Source organism: Parus major, chromosome 5, assembly GCF_001522545.3.
Source record: "Parus major isolate Abel chromosome 5, Parus_major1.1, whole genome shotgun sequence".
Classification (NCBI taxonomy): Eukaryota; Metazoa; Chordata; class Aves; order Passeriformes; family Paridae; genus Parus; species Parus major.
In genome coordinates, this window is record NC_031774.1 from 3,880,539 (window position 1) to 3,900,332 (window position 19,794).

Sequence of the window (19,794 nt, forward strand, 5' to 3'; positions counted from 1 at the left end):
CAGAGGCTTTGGAGCTCATAGAAGCTTGTCAGGATTTGGCTATTTCATTTAAATTCCATTCATATACCAAGGAATTGGAAGTGTCCTAAAGGCACCTCCACTCACACTTTAAGCCCTCTACCACCGATTAATTTGGATGTTTTTTTGTTAGCAACAACCCATCTCTGCTTCTTTAGGCGACTGCATGTGGGAGATAAAATAAATGTGGACAAAAGTTTGGAATGCATCTTCCAAGTCAAGTTCCCTGCTAGGAAATTACTCCAGCTCCAGGAAGCTACTGTGACACAGATCGATCAGAGGAACATCTTGAAAATAAATGCACAAGCAGCAGCAGCCAAAACAATCCCATTTCTGATTTCGCCTGGTCTGCAGCTGCTCTGCCAGAGCTCCCAAGAGCCGTTCCCATTCCCAGACAAGCCCGGGCGCTGACAAGGTCCATGAGGCCGAGGAGCCAGTTCTGGACGTGTTCTTTGCTGCAGAATCGGAAAGCAAGAGTTTAGATGGGCTTTCCTGAAACAAATTCCATTCCAGAAACATCCTCCCGCTAATCCAGAACTCGCTCGTTCCTCCTTTTGCAGCAGGTCAGGGCAGCGCCCCTCGGCATTGACGGGGGAATATTTGGGGCCTGCAGCGCCGGCCGCTCCCACACGGCGGCAGCACTGAGACACACGGGGGGCGGGCACGACCGGACTGCGCATGCGCTGTACTGCGAGCGCCATTTCCGCCTCTGCGCATGCGCGAGCTCCTGGTGTGCGGTACCGCGCTCGGTCCACAGGGGGGCGCCCCCTGCGCGCCGCCCCTCACGCTGGGCCCCGGCGGGAACCCCAGGAAATGAGAATATTTGGGGCGCTAAAGAGAGTAATACCGCACTAGGATGGGTCATAAGAAAACCGCAAGGCTGCTTCTTACTGCTCCTCCGACCATTCGTACGTGGAAATGCACGATTTTCCCAGTACCTGCTGGAAAAGTGAAAATACCCCTCATCTTATGAGTGCTCTCAGTCCAGCCAGAGCACTTGAGGAATAAATAGATGCTCCCCATGTCCCAGGAAGGTGAAAGCGCTAGGAGTAAGAGCTGGGCTTTGTCTCACCTCACTGTGCTTTAGATGTGATGCTTCGTTTGGAGCTAAAAGAAAAAGTCAGGCTCCGTCTTGCCGCTCACCAGGGAGAGATCAGCAGCTCCTAAAATCCCACTCTGTGACAGATAGAATAAATAAACATTGATTTTTCTCCTGGATAACATTAATCATGGCTTGACAGTGTTACACCAGAGAGTAAACCAAGGGTAGGCACCGCAGGCTCCTGACAAATGGATCCAAACCTAAAAATGATCATTATTGGATAAGCCTTGGCTGAAGGGCTGAGTTTCATCCCCAGAATCTGACATCCCATTTCGGATGTCCCAGAAGCGATGTGTCTGGTCTCCTGCTGCTATAATGAGGATTTAGAGCTGCTTTTCATCACCCACGAGGACATGCCGGAGGCAAGGTGGCACCGGGATGGTGCTGGAGATGTTACAGCTAATGAAAATCGAGCAGTTTGGGGGCTGAGTCCTCCCTGGGGACAGCATCCACCTGCCTAGCTCTGGAAATCTGCCCCTGTCAGAGAACTGACCTCGATTTCTTGATGAATCCAAGTTCAGCCTCACTCTTTCTTGCTCAACAAACCATCTTTGCTTGGTGTGAAAGATCCAAGACATTGAAAGGAAATTAATTCAATTAAAAAGCAGGGATTGGATTTCATCCCTGCTGAGAGGCTGGTGCTTGGTCTGCACTCTGTGTGGAATATTCATCCTTGTCCTGGGGTAAAGATCTCCATTGTGGCACCTGCCTTCCTACTCGACTTCCATAAGATCCTTGTGCAAGGCAGTTGGACTCACCAAGATCAGCCTGTCCAGCCCGACCTTGGACACTTCCAGGGATCCAGGGGCAGCCACAGATGGCAACCCCGCTCTGGGCAACCTGTGCCAGGGCCTCAGCACCCTCACATGGAATAATTCCTTCCCTATACCCAATGCAAACATGCCTGAAGGGAGATTTTGGCTCCTCTTTCCTCCCAGGTACAGCTGAAGCAGGTTTTCATATCCTGTGACATCTCAGGGCAGAATTGGATGGATCAACATGCTCAAGGTAGCCTAGAAGAAGACGTGCCATGTATCAGTGAGAACCACACACATTCACACAGAATCCTGGAATGATTTGGGAACTGGTTACTTTGGAAGCAGCTCCTTAAGAGGAAACCTGCACTGATAAATAAAAACAATTAGTTAAACAAATCAAATCAGTTTCAGAAAGTTAAATGGAAACTTGAGGATTGATTGCCTACTTCTATATACATATATAACATAGATATTATTTTAATATTATTTTATATATAAATAAACTTATAAAAAGAATTGATATAGGAAATCAAGATTCGGGAATGGGGAGACAGCCCAGGATTTAGAGAAGTGTTCCAACTGCAAACTGGGATAAAGGGAAAACCCTTCAGGAACTCTCCTGCTGCAAAATTATTTTTACACTTCCTGATGATGATTATAGTCTGAATTTAAGCCCTTGAGGCTCAAATTGACTCTTCAGCCTGTGCCTGGAGTGTGCCTGCTCTGAATAAATCCTGCATTTCCCACGTGACTGTGTCACCCTGCAACCCTTCACCATCAGGCAGCAAGTGGAGAAATCCATGCCATTTTTCCATAAAAAAATGTTTAAAATAGATCAGATGAGTCAAAGCCCCCAGACACATTGTTGTCTCCATCAGGGGAACCTGTGGTGACTCATTCCAAGCCTACAAGGAGAGAGGATGAGTCCTGGGCTGAGATGACTCAAGTCCTGAAACCTGGAAGCCGGAATGATCAGAAAACTGCAGCTGGGGTGGAAAATCAGCCTTGCCTGGGTGGAAAGAGACAGGCCGGAGAGGAGATGGTGTGGGAGGTTTGGAGGCATCAAATGAGCCAGGTGCATCTGAATACAACACACAGAATTATGGAATCCTGGAATGGATTGGAAGGGATCCTAAAGCTGATCTCGTTCCAACCCTCTGCCATGGGCAGGGACACCTTCCACTATCCCAGGCTGCTCCAAGCCCTGCCCCATCCCTAGAAGGGATGACGTTTTGTAGAGGAGGAGGAGATGTTCTTATTTAGGGACAAATAAATACAATAACAAATACAATAACATCATGCCTTAATTTTCCACGTTAATTAGTGTTGTATTAAATCAACAACAGACACCATTGAAGTGATTTCCAATCAACCTGGGTCAATTAAAATGAACATTCTTGGTTGCAAGTTCACCCATGTGAAGCTTCAAGGGTAAACCACCCCCTCCTAATCCAATTTATGACTGTTCCCATCCAGCAAAAAAATTGCCCCAAAACCACTTAAAGTTCCACCCTTTAGTTAATGGCAGCTTGACTCAAGATACTCACAGGTCCTTGAGTTGAAGTCCTCGAGCCCCATCGGTCTTGCCAAAACCAGGAAGTTTTTTCCTGTTCCATCCTCTAACGTGGCTGGAAGATTTTAAGTTTTACACCTTCCCCACATGAACAGTTGCCAAAGGGTCTCCGAAGCACCTGAAAACAAAATGAGCCTTCCCCAGAAGCCTTGGGATGAATCCCGAGGTTTCTCTCCCGGGTTTTAGGGATGGGATCCCCACGGCACATCACAATGGATGCCTGCAGAGCCGGAGCGATGCCACTCGTGTACACAATGGTGCAAGGAGGAGTGAAACAAAATCAAAGGGGTTTGTTGAAGACTTGAGTTTGAAAGACTTTTTAAATTCTTCACTATTTCTATATGACTTTTTAATTATACATAATTATACTTGTATAATATATCTTTTATTTATTATATATAGGAGGGGAAAAAACAATTAATTTGAAGTAATGGACATAATTAGGAAAACTATTGTTTTATCTTTGCAATTATCAATTTTCTTTTGCACTTCACATTCCCTAGAGGAGATCCTAGAACCTGGAATTGTTTGGATTGGAAAGGACCTTAAAGACCATCCAGTCCCAGCCCCTGCCATGGGCATGGACACCTTTTACTAAACCAGGGTGCTCCAAGCTCTGGCCAACCCAGCCTTGGACACCTCCAGGGTATAACTTTATCTGCTAAAATTCTCTTCCTCATTTCTCAGTTGGGGTTTTACAAATTAAAGAAAAAATTAAGAATTAATAAATAAAATAAATGAAGAGCCAATTGCTGCTTGAGTTGCCCACTCTGACCAAACAGACATGTGTATTTCTGGTTGAGAAATGAGTATTGTCACTTCCCACCTTCTCACTTCCCTCTTGCCCCCCACCACACCAGCTGTTCGCTAGTCCCTGCAAAACAGGGTCAATTCCTCTTCTCCCCTCACTGCCCTCCCAAGCAGCTTTTACTTCCCCATTCCAGCTGAGTCAGAGGCTCATTGCAGGGAGTCATCTGACCATCTGCCAATGCTTTTCTCCTGCTTCATCTTGGTGGCCACCACAACCTCCACAGCTCTGTCCAGCTTGTCCTGCTGTCTGGGGCAATTGTTCCTCATGGGAAAGATTCAGTTTCCCTTTTTTGAAGTTTTTTTTCTGGCTCCCATTTGCCCATTTGGGAACAAAAAAGCTCATTTTGAAAAACCATTTTGTATCATGTGCTTCAAAATGGGTTTAGGAAACCCACCTGCAGTCATCTACACCAACCAGAGAATCCTGGAATGGCTTGGACTGGGAAAGGACCTTAAAGCCCATCCAGTTTCACCCAGGAGGTCCAGGAGCTGCGTATGAGCCCTGGCAGATCCAATCCTGCCCAGGGCTGAGCCCCCTCCATCCTCCTGCCCGCTGTCAGCTCTGCCTCTCTCGCACCTCCTCATCTGGCGCTCGATACCGGCCCCGCAGCCAAGCCTGGCTGACAGCGGGAGATGGATGGGGCTGAGCTGGCTCCGCAGGGCACAGACGTGTGGGGGATGAGGGGGGATCCTGGGGAGGTGGTTCCTCCCTGCTTCACATCAGTCCCAGCCCTGGTCCCAAATGCTGGAGCTGCCTGGGCTGCCCCCTTGGCTGCCCCAACTGCCTGGGGACACAGGGTCCCTTCTGTGTTACGATGGACATGGGAAGGATTCAAGTGCCGAACCCAAGGCAGGACAGAAGGCTGAGTCACAGCTGGAAGAAAATACCCAGCTCTGTGCAGAGCAGGGAGGGAGTTCAGGCCAATGCCACCATCACTGGGACACCAACAGGTACAGAAAGCCACCGGCATCCCCACAAGGACATCCCCTGGTCCTCCAGACTCTCCCAGAGCCTCAGCATCCCTCATCCCTCTGGAATGCACTCCGTGCTGGGCTATGACAGTGTCCATGGCCCCAGTGGAGTTTGGAGGGAAGTAGAGGGGCTCCGGAGTAACCCCCCTGCTTTTCCCCTATAATGTCCCATCCCGGTGTCTGTCACCTCCCACAAAGAGCCCCCAGCCCTGCGGCGCCCACTTGTCCCCATCCATCTCCCGCTGTCACTGCAATGAGGGGCACGGGGGGTCCCAGGACCAGGGCAGAGACTGGACCCACCTTGCAGGGGTTTATGGGGAGGGGGCAGCTCGTTCCTCCCTCCAGAGCTGTAGAAACTCTGCCGGAGCAGCAGATCTTTGCCAATGCCTCAACACCTCACCGTGGTTTTCAATATCAGGTGGTGACGGCCACGTACAGAGAGGGGCTTTGCCTGGGGGAGCCCCTGCCTCCCCCGCTCAGATCTGTGATATGAAAGGATGAGGAGACCCCAAGAAAGATATCCCCTCGCAGCCTGGGGCATCCCAAGCTCTGTTTGGGGAGTGGTGGTGGTCCCAGCGGTGCCACTGCGCGCCTCCCGTCCATCATCACCATGTCAAGGAATGAAGGCAGGCTGGGGAAGGGGGCCGTGCTCCAGGCCCCAAGGACCACCTCGGCTCCAGCCCCCGCCTCTCCATCCCTGAGCTGGGGCATAAAACCCCCGGCAGGCTGCAGGAACACTGCGGAGCCAGCGCTGCACTGGGAAGGGGCTTTGGCAGGGTCCCACTGCCACCATGCCGGGGAACGGAGCCATGGACACCTCCTGCCCTCCCACCACACCCATGGCAGGTAAAACCCACCCGGGACAACACTCCCTGCACCCAGTGGTGTTTTGGGGTGTGAGATAAATGGTGGGGGAAAAAACACGCTCTGGTGGGGGACAGGACACCCTGATCCTGCCACTATCTCCATGGAGGGAGGGTGCGATGGGGTGACCCTGCTTCCCTGACCAACACCCCTTCAACCCTCCGCAGCCTTCCTGCGAGGCCCGGGTGAGGGGCCTCCGTGCACCCCCAGCCTCGAGTGGGCTGGTGAGGGGCCGGCGGCCAGCGGTAAGAACCGGCACGTGTGCCACGCCGCGGCACGGCTGGAGATGGGCAGCCTCTGGGAGGAGTTCAACCGCCTGGGCACTGAGATGATCGTCACCAAGGCAGGCAGGTGGGAACTGGAGCAGCCTGGAGGGCTGCAAAGGTGGGAGGGCACCCCCTTCCCACCCCCCTCTCTGTGCAGGAGGATGTTCCCCACCTTTCAGGTGAAGCTCTCAGGGTTGGATCCGTTGGCCGACTATGTGCTGCTCATGGATTTCATCCCGCTGGACGACAAGAGATACAGGTGGGAATGGGGCAACAGGGGCAGGGAACCAGACCTGGGGGTGCTGAGCCCCTCCCTGCCCTGCAGATATGCCTTCCACAGCTCATCCTGGCTGGCGGCGGGCCGGGCTGAGCCGGCGGCTCCTGGCCGTGTCCACTTCCACCCTGACTCCCCGGCCAAGGGAGCCCAGTGGATGCGGCAGATCGTGTCCTTCGACAAGCTCAAGCTGACCAACAACCTCCTGGACGACAACGGCCACGTGAGGACCCCACTGCGGGGTGGGTGACGGGGGGGACACAATGCATCCCTGCCCAGGGGGATCCTGCCACCTCCTCTTTCCCACCCCTAGATCATCCTCAACTCCATGCACCGCTACCAGCCCCGCTTCCACGTCGTCTTTGTGGACCCGCGGCGCGACAGCGAGCGCTTCGCCCACCAGAACTTCAAGTCCTTCAGCTTCCCCGAGACCCAGTTCATGGCAGTGACAGCCTACCAGAACCACCGGGTGAGCACCAGCCAGAAGGAAATTGGGGCACCCTCCCAGGAGCTCCCTGACCCTGCTCCCCTCCGCAGATCACCCAGCTGAAGATCGCCAGCAACCCCTTTGCCAAGGGATTTCGGGACGGCGACCCCGAGCCATGGTAAGGCACCCCTGGGACATCATCCCACAGCATGGTGAGAATGTCGAGGCACCCCCCTGAGCCCCCACCCCATGTCTCTTGCAGGTGTGGGGTGCCGGCAGGGTCCCTGCTGGGTGCGATGCCCCGTGCCCGGGCTGCCCCACTGCCCCCCCGTCCCGAGAAGCAGGAGAAAGGTAGGGGGGCTGGCGGGGGGGCTGAGCCCCTGCTGCTGCCTCTCCCCCCTGCAGGGGCTCCACGCAGCCATGGGGCTGCTCTGGCTGCTGTCCCCCAACAACCAGCAGCACCCCCCAGTTTCCCCGAGCTCCCTGCACCCACCTTCCAGCCCCTCACCTGCCCCCCTGGTGTCTATGTGGGAGCCAAACCCCGCACCCTGCCCTACCCCCTGCCCACCTTCCCTCCACTCAGCACCTACGGCCCCACCGCAGCCCCCACCTTTGGTTACAGCCAGCAGTGACAGGGGGCACCCCCAAGCCCCCCCTGCACCTCCTACCCAAGCAATGGCAACAAAGACCTGGGGGGAGACACAGGGACGGCTTTATTCACCACCAAGGAGGCTCCAGGGGGCCAGTGGGGGGGAATTTGGGGTGCAGCTGATGTTCCAAGCCCCTGGAATCCCGGTGGCATGGCTATTCCCAGGTGTCCGGGGCGAAGGCGAAGGGGCACAGCTTGTACCCGGCACCCACGTAGAACTTATTCTGGAACTCCACCCTGGCGAGGAGAGAGGGTTGAGGAGTGCTCTGGGGAGTCCATCACCCCCCCCAGACCCAACCAGCACCCCCGTCAGCTTTGGGGGCTCACCAATGCAGGCGCAGGGCATGGAGGAAGGCAGAGAGCCCCTCCATCACCAGCAGGATAGCCACAGTCAGCACGGCAAAGGCGGCAAAGACGGGCACCAGCACCACACCACCCACGTAGCTCAGCCCCACAAAGCCGTTCCGCATCACCATGGTCCACAGGACCTCTGAGAGCTCTGGGAACAGCAGGGATCAGAGCAGGAGGAGGAGAGTGAGGGTCTGCCTGGCTCTGAGTGGGACAAGGGGGGACCAAGGGGACTCACGGGCGTGTGCCAGGCTGAGCGCCCAGAGCCGCAGGTAGGACGCCGTGTTGGAGACACAGCCCAGGCAGTACTCGATGGTGTGGATTGCCTGGTGCATGAAGATTTCAGCGAAGTCCAAATGCTGCAGGGAGAGAGGGGACAAGGGACATCAGTGGGGACACAGACACCCTCATCCCACCACCAAAGCCCGCCTGGATGCTCCTCACCTTGTCGTCAGGGCTGTGCCCCCCACTCTCCACATCCTCCTTGGTGGCGTTGACGGAGTTCCCAGCCTCCTGCCCCTCCAGCAGCGGCTCCTGTTCCCCCATGGCCAGCGACTGCACCAGGACAGCACCAGCGGTGAGACCTCCCTGTGATCCCCATGGACCCCCCCATGGCCCTTGGCCTTACCATCCTCGGGGCACGCCGCCGGCACCACTGGTACAGCGGCGTCCCCAGGAGCAGGACGGGCACTGACGCCAGCGCCAGCAGCACCAGCACCGTCTGCACTGGCACCTGTGGCACAAGGACAGCATTTTAGGGTCTACTCCCTCTGAGAACAGCCCCACTCCTGACAGCCATTCTCCCAGCCGGGGTGGGGAGCAGGTGCCTGCCGGGGCAGTGGGGTGGTACCTGCCCCGGGTAGAGTGGGAGGTTCTCGGCATTGGAGGTGAATAGGAACATGTCGATGAAGTGGATGAGGATGCTGGGGGCCACCAGGGAGTCAGCAGCACTGAACTTGATCCACTTGTAGAAGATGAGGAAGACCAGGTAGCCAAAAAGAGCCAGGAGGAAAATAATTTCTGGGAGGAACTCCAGGACCAGGCGGTGATGCTGCTTGAAGTGCCTGGGTGGGAGGGCATCAGCCATGCTCAGCCTGTCCCTCCTCGCCCTCGCACCTCCTCAGCACCCACCGAGGCGCAGGGGTACAAGACCCCAGTTGCCACCCCATCCTATCCAGGTGAGTCCAATTCCGGTCCCCTTGGCATGACCAGAGCCCGTGGGTGCAGCCCAAGGACTCACACGTGGTTGAAGACCCCCAGCACAACACCGAAGCCCATGTGCACGATGCCCAGCACCACTGACATCTTCATCTTGAAGGAGTTGAGGAAGTTGAGGTGGTTGGTGGCCAAGCTCCAGATCTGTCACAAGCAAGGTGGGTGAGACTCTGCACCACCGCAAAGAGGGTCCCACCTCGTTGTCATTCCCATGGGACACTAACTGGGTCGATCCCAAATGGATACGGCCCTCGGAAGACACCGGTAACATTGGGGTCCAGGGTGAGCGAGGGGTGGGTGGCGAGATACTCAGAGCTGGGGACAGAGTGAAGGGTGTCAGTGCGAGCGGGGAGATGGGGACCCGGGCAGGGGGCACAGGGCTGGGACCCCACCTCCAGGAGGAGTGGTTGGCCATGGTGGCCACGCTCCAGCCAGAGGGGAAGATGGCAGTGGCTTTGCTGAAGCACTCGTTGTAGATGAAGCCGGTGTAGATGGAGAAGGCGCCCATGAGCAAGATGAGGTAGCGCCCCTCGAAGAATGTCAGCCAGATCTAGGCAGGAAAACACGGTTCCCATGTCCCACACCCCCTCCCCTGCCCCACATCACCGTTCCCTTCCCACAGCACCACCCTGACCCATAATGTCCCTGTCCCAAGCCGCCAGCCCCATGCTGTATCATCCAACCCCATCCCACGTCCCCAACCATGTCCCACACCTCCAACCTCACTTCACACCCCCAACTCCATCCCGTATCTCCAACTGCATCCCACCCCTCCATTCTGCCCCCACCTCGTTGGTGCCCTGCCGCAGGCGGGGGCTGTCCTCATACAGCACCATCCAGAGTGCGAAGAGGAACATGAGCAGCCCGTGCCCCACGTCCCCAAACATGATGGCGAAGATGAAGGGGAAGGTGATGATGGCGTAGGGTGCTGTGGGACACAGGGACTGCGTTACACAAGGTGTCCCCTCTCCGCTCTGGGCCTCAGGGGGTGCCAGGGGGCCTTACCGGGGTTCACCTCCTGGTAACTGGCCACCCCATAGGCGTCCACAATGCTCTGGAAGCCGGCAGTGAACTTGTTGGTGCGGATGAGGGTGGGGGGGCTCTCCGAGGTGGGGACGCGCTGCACAAAGCACTCCACGCTGGAGCCGCTCTGGTACTGCAGGAACAGCACCCAGAACCTGATCCTGGCACCCCTGGCACCCCCCTGCCCTGCGCACAGAGCCTGCCCCAGCACCCACCCCACAACACCCCCCTTCCCGGCACCAGCCCCCAGCACCCCTTGCCCAGCACCTGGAGCCTGTTCCTGGCACCCACCCCACAATCCCCCCCAGCCTGGCATATGCCCCACCATGATGAGGGGACATAGGGACACCAAGAGACCTCTGGCATGAGGACATGAGGATGCTGAGCAACCCCACAAAAAGGACATATGGAAACACAGAAAAACCCCTGGCACAAGGATGTGGGGACACCAAGAAACCCTTGACATGAAGATGTGAGACCCCAAGAAACCCAGGCACAAGGACACGGAAACAACAATCCCTGGTGCAAGGACACGGGAACACCGACCATGCCCAGGATGAGGACACCGAGCCACTCACAGATGCCTGGCGCAGGGCATCCTGCACTTGGGTGAGGTCCTGCACCGGGCACCAAACCTCTGCAATGAGGCACTTTTGGGTGACATCAAAGCTGCACTGGTTGAGGACGAGGTAGATGGCCTTCATCTTCTGCACCTGCACGCGCCAGGTGGGCAGCGCCTGCGCCACCTTGTCCAGCACCTCCGCCAGGTACTTCTCCGTTTCTTCCAGCGTCTGCGGGCACCTGTGTCAGGGATGGCAATCCAAGCATGGCCCCCACATCCCCTCATGGCACCCAGCTCACCACGCTGAGCTCCTGGATCTGGCCATGTAGCCCGGTAATGGTGTCTGTCCTGCTGGCCTCGCTCTCCGGGTACAGATACACCTGGCAGTGGAAGCTGGGGCAGAGGAACATCGCTGTGTCAGGGGGTGTCAGGGCTCCCCAGCCCGGCCCCGCAGCAGGGTCCAGAGTGGGTGTTTCTAAATAAACCACCCTTGGGTGATGCATGGCCACTCACCAGTCTGAGATCTTGCGGATCTTCTGCCCGATCTGCTCACCCCAGTAGGAGATGAGGAAGATGACCCAGGTGATGCTCTCGCCCTGGGGACAGTCGGTGTCACTCTGGTGTCCCATCCCTCACAGTCATGCAAGCCCCCCACCGGGTGCTGCCTCACCGTGGCCGGGTCCTCCATGGGCTCGGGCATCTCCACGAAGGAGGCCACCAGGTACCCGCGGCAGGCGCGCCACAGCAGCCGCTCAAAGGCGGTCACTCGCCACGGGTGGATGACGCCGGCCACGAAGCTGCAGAGGCACGACAGGAGTGTTGGGATAGGCAAACCGCTCCACGTCTGCACCACTGCCCTACAAGTCACCTCCCGAGCCTTATCCCACAGCTTCCCAGCTGCCCCACGGCCACACCGCTGCCCCAGAGCCCCTCTCCACCCCCGCCCCACACCCTTCCCCGTCTCACTTGATCTTGCGCTCGAGGTGCTGGTGCAGGGAGGGGTCGAGGATGGGCTCACGCTCCGAGAGCGCCCGTGGCCGCGGCGGGGAGCCCGGGGGGGCCTGCGGCGATGCGGAGCAGAGGGATGAGCCTGGGGGAAACCGGGGCACCGGGCAGCACCCCCAGGTCGGCGGGGACCCCCGGACCCACCGGCAGGCTGGTGAAGCGCTGTCCCTCGCGGAGCACGTGTAGGTACTGGCGCACGTCCCGCAGGCGGCCGCGCAGGGACGCGCGGCTCCGGGTGACCTCCCGCAGCTCCTGCGCCAGCTGCTCCGACTGCTCCTGCACCCGCAGCGCTTCCCGTGCCACCGGCGCCCGCGGGCTCTCGGGACACGGCCCCGGCATCCGCCCCGCGGCCCGCAGCTCCTGCTGCAGGAAGGCTGGAGAAGGAGGGGACACGGTCGGACTGAGGGGCCGAACCGGGCGTTCCCCTGAGAAGCGCCCCCAAAGTCAGCCCGCGGCCCCCCGGCACTCACTGAAGGTTTTCTCCATCTCCTCGCAGCGCCGCACCTCGCCCACGAAGCGCCGCTGGAAGGGGCTCACTTTGGGGTTCAGCTGTGGGGGTACAGTCAAGGCATGACCCCACACTGGATTGGGAGGGGTTCAGCATCCCGGGGAAACGGGCAGCCCAGGCACCAAACCCAGCCTGACCAACTTCCCTGTTCCCACGGCACCCTAAAACAACCCGACCAGACCAAACCCCCTGTACGCAGAGCACTCTAAATCACACACCCCAAACCCAGGCCCACCCAGCCGGACCCCCTGCACCGCAGACACCCCAAAACGCCCCCCAGCCCCTACTTACGTCTCTGAACTCCAGCAGCCCGCGCTCCCCCAGCTCGCTGATGCAGCTGTAGGCAGAAGCCGACTGCAGGAAGAGCTGGGCCAGGCAAACCTCCTCGCTACGGAACAGGGACCCCATGGCCCCCCGGAGACCCCCGGTCCGGCCCGGGGTGCGGAGGCGTCAGGGCACACGCCTGGGGACGGGATAGAATGGAACAGGAGGGAACGAGGGTGGGATGAGAATGGGAAACTGAGGGGAAGGGGGGTGAGGGCTGGAAAGGGGGACAACAGGGCAGAGGTCGCCCCGGTGTCTCGGCGGCTGCGGCGACGGAACCGGGTTGCGCCCGTGGGGAACCGGCCCGCTCAGTCTCGCGCGGCTCTGCCCAGCACCGGGCCGGCAAAGTACTCTGGAAACCCCCCCTTTCCCCTCCACCCCCCGCCCCATTCAGCTGCCTCTGAGTCAGGGCCAGCGCATTCCCCGCCCCGGGACCGCCCCGGGCCGGACCCTCTCCGGACCCACCCGCCCGTGCCGTCCCCCCCGCCGCGGAGCTCGGCCGGGATCCAGCACTTCCTCTTCCCCAGGAAGAGCCCGGCCCCGGGGAGGGACCGGCCGGCCCGGCCCCCGGAACCCCGTTCCCCGGGACATCCCGCACCCCGCAGGCAGCGGCCCCTCGGACACAGGAGCCCCGCAGCATCCCCCGAGGAGGATGGAAATGGGAAACCGCCCGCCAGTATCAGCAGGACCCTCACACCGGTGTGAAACTGGACTGTCAGCGAGTAATTACTCAAAACAGTCCCCATTTGTGCAGGAGCCGGGGTGCTTTGCTGGGACCAGGTTGCCATCCCTGGAGAGAAGAGGTTTGGGGTGCTACTACCCAATCTGCATAAAACAAAGGGCGTGAACTATCACTGCCTGCATCCTGCAATGGTCGTTCTCGTCACGCTCATGGCCCTCCCTTGCACAACTCGCTCAGCTCTAATGCTTCCCCTCCGGCACCGCCGGCTGAACTGCGCCGCCAGGAGAGGCAGCCGAGAAGGGATCATGGAGCATCAAGGACCCCCGAAGCGCTCCCAGACTCGTTTCTGAGGCCCTTCACCAGAGGACTGAAACCTGGGCATTCCTTCTGAGCCTGGTCACATTTTAACCCATCAGACTTTGTGTTTTGTGGGCTTCTTCCCCCACTGCTGACAGATCAAGACCATCACTTCGACCAAGGGAGAACTAAACTGCAACAATCAAGTCACAAGATCCGCCAGGGGTGATTTGTTTTTACCCTTATCTTTTCGTTCTTTTTTTATAAATTTCTTTAAAGTAACATTTTTATGCTTTCATGTTGCTGTATTACTGTAGATAATAATGACCAAACAGCTACATACCTGCTTTCCATTGCAACCCAACTGTTCTGAAATAAACCCTCCACATACATTCTTAAACACCAATCATTAAAAATCCTTTCACTCTAATCCGCCCCTGTGTTAGTCTCACCTTCGAGGGACAGGTCATAACTGGTAGCACCAGGATCTCCCTGCTGGGATCATCAGGACCCCCACACTGGAACCACTGGGAGACTGCAGATTTGCCAGGCACCCCACACTGGTACCCACACACCAGCACCACTGGAACACCCATACCAATCCCACTAGAGGCTCCCCCACTGGCAGCATCAGGACCCTCTGCTGGAATCCCAAGCATCACTGGGACCCTCACAACAATACCACCCTCGCTAGGATCACCAGGCCCCCCATCCTGGCTGCCCTCAGAAGCTGGAAATGACCTTCCCAGATTCCTAAATTCCCCCAGCACTGCCCCTCCATCCTTACCTGGCCCCCTGCTCCTCCCACACCCTTCCCCACAAAACACCCCCTACCCCAACATTGCTGCCAGCACCCCCAGGACCCACATCCGCCTCCCCAGAACACAGCCACGCACCCAGGGGTGGGTCCCCCCAAGGGTCCGGGGTCTGACCCCAGCGCTGGAAAGGAAAAGACACAGAGTTATGGGAAGGGGCTGGCACCCACAGTGCCAACAGAGGGGGTGAACCCCCAAATGCTTTATTTGGGGGGCAGGTGGGGGCCGTCACCGGTACAGGTAATCGGCCTGGATATTGGCCGCGATCTCGGCCTCCCACTTGTCGCCGTTGTTGAGCAGCTTCTCTTTGTTGTAGAGCAGCTCCTCGTGCGTCTCCGTCGAGAACTCGAAGTTGGGGCCCTGCCAGGGTGGGACGGGGTCACCCTTGGGGTCACCGTGGCAGGAAAAGGGAGTCCCCACAGTCCCCTCAGGCCCCACTCACCTCCACGATGGCGTCCACAGGACAGGCCTCCTGGCAGAACCCGCAGTAGATGCACTTGGTCATGTCGATGTCGTAGCGGGTGGTGCGACGGCTGCCGTCGGCACGGGGTTCAGCCTCGATGGTGATGGCCTGGCACGGGAACACCGTCACAGCCAGAGCCCCAGGCGAGGAGGAAGAGGAGGGGGAGAAGGAGGAGGAAGGCTCACCTGTGCTGGGCACACGGCCTCACAGAGCTTGCAGGCGATGCAGCGCTCCTCCCCGGACGGGTACCGGCGCAGCGCGTGCTCCCCGCGGAACCGCGGGCTCAGCGGGCCCTTCTCAAACGGGTAATTGATGGTGGCCGGCTCACGGAAAAGGTAGCTCAGGGTCATGGCCAGGCCTGTGAGGGAGAAGGTGGGGTTAGGACGTATTTGGGAAGGGGGAATCGCCCCACAAATAAGGAGGGTGAGCGAGGTCTCACCTCGGATGAGCTCGGTCCAGAGCAGGGTCTGGGCGGCGCGGTCAGTGATGGATCGCATGTCCATGGCCGGCTCCTGGATGTTGACGTACTCTGTGGGAAGAGGGGAGCTGTGCCCACCCTGCAGAGCCCTGGGGTGGGAGCTGAGCCCCCATGGGGGGCAGCATAGCCGTACTCACTGTAACAGTCCCTGGGGGTGCTGGTGCTGAGCGGGCGCAGGGAGCCCAGTGGGGCCGGGGGGCCTGGGGAGGAACAGGAGGGTCAGCAGGGTCAAGATGGGGTTTGGGGGATTCAGGAGGTTTGGGGATTCCAAGGCAGCCTCACCTGCACGGACAGCCCGGTACAGCAGTCGCAGCGCTGCCATGGCCGGTCCTGGGGCGCAGAGGGAATCTCAGCAACTACCAATAAGGGACTGGGGCAGCCAGAGGCCCCCCACTTCCCATGGGGGACACTGGCACCCTGATCCCCATCCCTTCACCCAAAAGAGATGCAGACCCCCAGGCACCCCTGTCCCAACACCCCACAAGGGACCCCCAAGTGCTTCCCCCTCGGGACCCAGGCATCCTGTTTCCTCTGCCAACCCCTCTCAAGGCTCCCAGGCATCCTGTCCCTCCTTGCAGCCCCTCTTAAGGCACCCAAGCGTATCCCCCAAGAGAGCCAGGAACCTTGCCCACCCCTAAAAGGGAGCCAGCTGTTCCCCCAAAGACCCGAGCATCCTGCTCCCCTACCCCCAGGGGCACCCAGGTGTCCCGTCCCCTCCCACCCCTAAGGACCCAGGGGCCCTGATGTCCTGCCCCCTCCAAGGGACCCACGTATCCTCCCATCCCAGTCCCCAATGCCCCTCCCCGCCGCCCCGCACCCACCTGAGCCCCCGGCGGGACCGATCCCTCCTGTCACCCCCAAACCCCCGCTCAGCCTCTGCGTGTCCCTTGGGAGAGGGAGCGGGCCGAGGGTAGCGCAGTGTCCGGGCCGCCCCCTCTGTCCCAAGCGGGATTGGGCGGCCACCACACGCCACCGGGGGCGATCACAGCCCCGGGCCCCCCCGGGCCCCCCTTTCCACCTCACCTGCCCCGAGCGCCCTCCGCCGTCCTGACCCCTGGCCGCCCCCGCGGGCACTGCGCATGCGCGTGCGGCGGCGCGTCGTGGGCGGGGCCAGAGGCGGTGGATGCGCTTCTCATTGGTGGGAATCCCGCAACGGGCGGCGGGGCGGGAAGAAAGACCGGGAAGCGTCGCTGATTGGGCGGAGCGTGTCCGTGCCGCTCGGCGATTGGTGGGATGGGAGAAGGGGCGTGTCCGAAGGGAGGGCGGAAGCGGAAGCGCGTGTTCATGGCGGAGGCGCGTGGTTACGGTGCCGGCGCGGAGTCTCCCGCTCTTCCAGGGCTTCCCGAGCTTCCGGAGCTTACCGTCCGGTACCTGGAGCAGCTCGGGCCACGGATGCCGGAAGGTCTCGAAGCCGGAGCGGCACGGACACTTGGATTCACTACAAAGCCCGGCTCCTCCTCTGGCGGGCTCAGCATTGGCCCCGACCCCTCAGCCCCGGCAGAATCCCTCGAGGCGGGCACCGGGGATGTTTCTCTTTCCCTATTAACCGGTCTTTATCTCAACCCCTTGTCCAGTTCTCTCCATCCGCCCACCCGGAGGGATCCCAGTGGGATTCAGCCGGGACAGTCCACAGCCCAGCAGGAATGGGTACCCCTTAACCGGCACAACCAGCCCCCCGGAATAGAGCAGCATGGAGCCAAGGAAACAAGGATTGTGGGGCAAAAGGAAACTTGAGATCATGGAATAGGAGAAACTGGGAACATGGGGCAAACGACACTGGGATAATAGAGCCCGAGAAGCCAGGATCATCCCAGCTCAAGGATTTGGGATCAGGGAGTTGTGGACCTTCTTGAGGCAGAGTTCGCAATGAGGGGCACAGGGGACCCCTCTGCTCTGGTGGTACCCGTGGAAATAAAACCCCAGAGAACCAGAAAAGGGGGATATGGGACTGGGGTGGAGGGAGATGTGGGGGACAAGGGTCTTTTGGGATGAGCAGGGGTGCAGGGCGGTGAAAGGGAAGCACACAGGATGTGGAGAAACAGCTTTCATTGCACCTGAGCACCGGGACCAGCAGCAGGAGATGTGCTGAGTGGGGAGACTCCGAGTGGGATGTGGAGACCCTCAGAGCAGGGTACAGTCACTCTTACGTGTCACCTTGGACATGGCCCGGATGACCCCAAATTTCTGCTGGCTGTAGGGGGGGTAGCGCGGGGCGTTGAGACGCTCCCAGCCCATCCCGCGCTTCAGGCACCCGCGGTGGTGGGAGAACGTGTCAAAGCTGAACTTCCCGTGGTGTGTTCCCAGGCCGCTGTTCCCTGGAATACACAGCACAGGATCTTGGAGGGTAGCCGGATCTGGCCGTCCTTTGGGTCGAAGAACCCAAAATTAAGGTCCCAGCTCTGTAAAAGCAGCACCACAAATTCATCCAGCTGCTTTCCAAGCCATAGATGAGCTTCCCAGGAATGTGACCCAAAGAGGACCATGGATGTGACCTAGTGCACACCCAAGTGGATGTCTGGAGTGGGAAGATCAGGCTGGGAGGTGGAGAGATTCCCAAAAACCCTCGTCGGTGGATTTTACCATTTCAATTAACATATTTAGAACTGGAAGAGTGTCACTGATGAGGTGATGGCAGCAGCATGATGCTCCCACCAGATGAGCTTCCCTACCACGGGAGTACCCTCCAAAAGACATCCCATCCATGCTGGATCCAGCCCTGCTGCAAGGGGCAAGACTGCAGGGGTGGAGAGGCACAATGTCCAAGGTTGCCCAGCACCAAGGATGAATGCTGGGAGGTGGAAGCAGGCTGGCCAGGAACAAGCACAGGAAAGCCAGGCAGACTGGCAAAAAATAATTAAATCCACACATCATTTGATAACAGTTGGGATAAAATTGCATGAGTCAGCCTGAGCTAGTCAGTCTTCCTGATAAAACACTAATCCTGGTTGGGGTGATGCGTTGGGTTCAGTACCTCGCACATCAGCAGCCCCAGGATAAAGGGAGGTCACTGATGCCTCCTGGCCAACTGAGTGAGAAGAGAGAAAAAAAGGTGGAAAACAGGAGTGAAAAACAGAAGCTGGTAGTGGAGATCATCCCATAAAAAGGGGGTGTCTCCATCATGGAATCCTAGAATAGTTTGGGTTGGAAAGGACCTTAAAGATTATCCAGTTCCAACACCTTCCACTAGACCAGTTTGCTTCAAGCCCTGATTCCCTATGTTTTAAGCAAGACATTTCCATGAATTCAGGGGACACAGAGCTTGGGATGGGGAATATGGTGAGAAAGAACCTCAGGGTGCTCCATAGATGTCCAACAAAGCCCAAGAGCCCAAGGTGAAGAAAAGTGCTTCTGGAGGACAATTTCCCTATTGACTACTGAGCCCTCTGGGGCTGAGAGTTCCTCCTGAGACCCCTCCTGACCATGGGTGGGATCACACCTGGCTCCCAATGGCCAGGACTGGGGATTTTGGACCTACCAATGCCTCCAAAGGGCAGTGAAGGCAGTGTCACATGCATCAGGGTGTCGTTGCCACAGAAGCCTCCGCTGCTCGTCCGCTCCAGGACCTGGTTCACCACCTGGGAGTGACACAGACAAGATGGGATGTGGGTCTCCCACCCCATTCCCCTGCTTCCAGACACAATCCATGTCACCTAACTAGAGCTGTGTGCTGTAAGGGAAACACTTGGAACACAGACATGGCTGGATACAGCTGCCAAGGAGCACAGGACAGCTTGGCTCTACCTTGTCATCGGAGGAGAAGGCGTACACAGCCAAGGGCCGCTCCCGGCTGTTGATGAAGTCAATGGCTTCATCCATGTTGGTGATGATCATGATGGGCAGGATGGGCCCGAAGATTTCCTCCTGCATGATGGGATCCAAGGGCTGCACATCCACCAGCACTGTGGGAGCTGTGGAGAGGAAACCCAACAGCAGCAGCTGGGCACAAAGGTTAGAGAAGACACCTTGGTTGTCACCCAGGACCCACCTCCTGCACCAAAAGCTACCTGGCCAAGCGCCTGCTTCCTGTCATAATCGTCTCCAAACCCAAAATGTGCTCCAAGCAGGAATGAAGATGTGAGTGACCCCCAAGTCTCACCGATGTAGCGCTCTGCCTCGTCCGTCTGTCCCCCGATGGCCACACGCCCGCTGCCCAGCAGTGCCCTGAGGCGCTGGAACTGCTTGTCACTCACAATGCGGCCAAAATCCGGGGATTCTCGGGGGTTGGGGCCATAGAAATCATCAATGGCCTTACACAGGGCCGGGAGCAGCTTCTCCTGCATCTCTATGGTGCAGAGCAGGTAGTCGGGTGCGATGCAGGTCTGCCCCGCGTTGAAGAAGCGGCCCCAGGCCACGCGCCGCGC

General features: G+C 58.4%; 4 protein-coding genes across 5 annotated transcripts in view; 1 reads left to right on the top strand and 3 right to left on the bottom strand.

The window, feature by feature from the left end:
* Positions 1 to 6,024: 6,024 nt before the first annotated feature.
* TBX10 (T-box transcription factor 10) lies at positions 6,025 to 7,696 on the top strand. The gene is made up of 8 exons (XM_015629642.1): positions 6,025 to 6,079; positions 6,265 to 6,448; positions 6,521 to 6,622; positions 6,689 to 6,860; positions 6,951 to 7,106; positions 7,175 to 7,242; positions 7,327 to 7,415; positions 7,470 to 7,696. The coding sequence occupies exons 1-8, from the start codon at positions 6,025 to 6,027 to the stop codon at positions 7,694 to 7,696; spliced, it is 1,053 nt and encodes a 350-aa protein (XP_015485128.1).
* A 58-nt stretch (positions 7,697 to 7,754) lies between these two features.
* Positions 7,755 to 13,240, bottom strand: TCIRG1 (T cell immune regulator 1, ATPase H+ transporting V0 subunit a3). Of its 2 annotated transcripts, XM_015632352.3 has the most exons (20): positions 13,164 to 13,240; positions 12,666 to 12,837; positions 12,337 to 12,415; positions 12,011 to 12,240; positions 11,828 to 11,922; positions 11,532 to 11,658; positions 11,375 to 11,457; positions 11,161 to 11,254; positions 10,878 to 11,090; positions 10,282 to 10,432; positions 10,065 to 10,204; positions 9,669 to 9,826; positions 9,501 to 9,591; positions 9,302 to 9,420; positions 8,912 to 9,125; positions 8,690 to 8,794; positions 8,506 to 8,616; positions 8,300 to 8,420; positions 8,041 to 8,212; positions 7,755 to 7,950 (listed from the first exon to the last, which is right to left on the bottom strand). In XM_015632352.3, the coding sequence occupies exons 2-20, from the start codon at positions 12,780 to 12,782 to the stop codon at positions 7,869 to 7,871; spliced, it is 2,502 nt and encodes an 833-aa protein (XP_015487838.1). In that variant the 5' UTR covers positions 12,783 to 12,837; positions 13,164 to 13,240; the 3' UTR covers positions 7,755 to 7,868. The 2 variants fall into 2 exon arrangements, with proteins under 2 accessions (XP_015487838.1, XP_015487839.1); XM_015632353.3 differs by lacking the exons at positions 9,501 to 9,591; positions 10,065 to 10,204; positions 13,164 to 13,240 and having other exon boundaries at positions 12,666 to 13,059.
* Positions 13,241 to 14,638: 1,398 nt separating this feature from the next.
* NDUFS8 (NADH:ubiquinone oxidoreductase core subunit S8) lies at positions 14,639 to 16,529 on the bottom strand. The gene is given in 8 exon segments (XM_033515317.1): positions 14,639 to 14,852; positions 14,935 to 15,063; positions 15,141 to 15,313; positions 15,395 to 15,484; positions 15,571 to 15,633; positions 15,716 to 15,763; positions 16,255 to 16,432; positions 16,434 to 16,529. Coding segments are annotated over 8 exon segments (894 nt in total). The 5' UTR covers positions 16,515 to 16,529; the 3' UTR covers positions 14,639 to 14,720.
* A 933-nt stretch (positions 16,530 to 17,462) lies between these two features.
* The window catches only part of LOC107205327 (aldehyde dehydrogenase family 3 member B1-like), a 4,744-nt gene continuing 2,412 nt past the window's right edge, over positions 17,463 to 19,794 (bottom strand). Inside the window, exons 5-8 of the mRNA XM_015629643.2 lie at positions 19,530 to 19,788; positions 19,175 to 19,341; positions 18,909 to 19,008; positions 17,463 to 17,748 (exon numbers count right to left, since the gene is read on the bottom strand). Coding sequence (XP_015485129.1) covers positions 17,555 to 17,748; positions 18,909 to 19,008; positions 19,175 to 19,341; positions 19,530 to 19,788 — 720 coding nt within the window. The 3' untranslated portion in view covers positions 17,463 to 17,554. The remainder of the gene's footprint in view (positions 17,749 to 18,908; positions 19,009 to 19,174; positions 19,342 to 19,529; positions 19,789 to 19,794) is intronic.

Excerpts from the sequence above, each read along its gene's own strand:
- TBX10 (XM_015629642.1), top strand. The coding sequence starts at position 6,025 with ATGCCGGGGAACGGAGCCATGGACACCTCCTGCCCTCCCACCACACCC. Across the intron at positions 6,449-6,520 it reads ATCGTCACCAAGGCAGGCAG|GAGGATGTTCCCCACCTTTC; the intron begins GTGGGAACTGGA and ends CTCTCTGTGCAG. Across the intron at positions 7,243-7,326 it reads GACGGCGACCCCGAGCCATG|GTGTGGGGTGCCGGCAGGGT; the intron begins GTAAGGCACCCC and ends TGTCTCTTGCAG.
- TCIRG1 (XM_015632352.3), bottom strand. The coding sequence starts at position 12,782 with ATGGGGTCCCTGTTCCGTAGCGAGGAGGTTTGCCTGGCCCAGCTCTTC. Across the intron at positions 11,659-11,827 it reads CACCTCGAGCGCAAGATCAA|CTTCGTGGCCGGCGTCATCC; the intron begins GTGAGACGGGGA and ends GTGCCTCTGCAG. Across the intron at positions 9,827-10,064 it reads TGCGGCAGGGCACCAACGAG|ATCTGGCTGACATTCTTCGA; the intron begins GTGGGGGCAGAA and ends TTTCCTGCCTAG.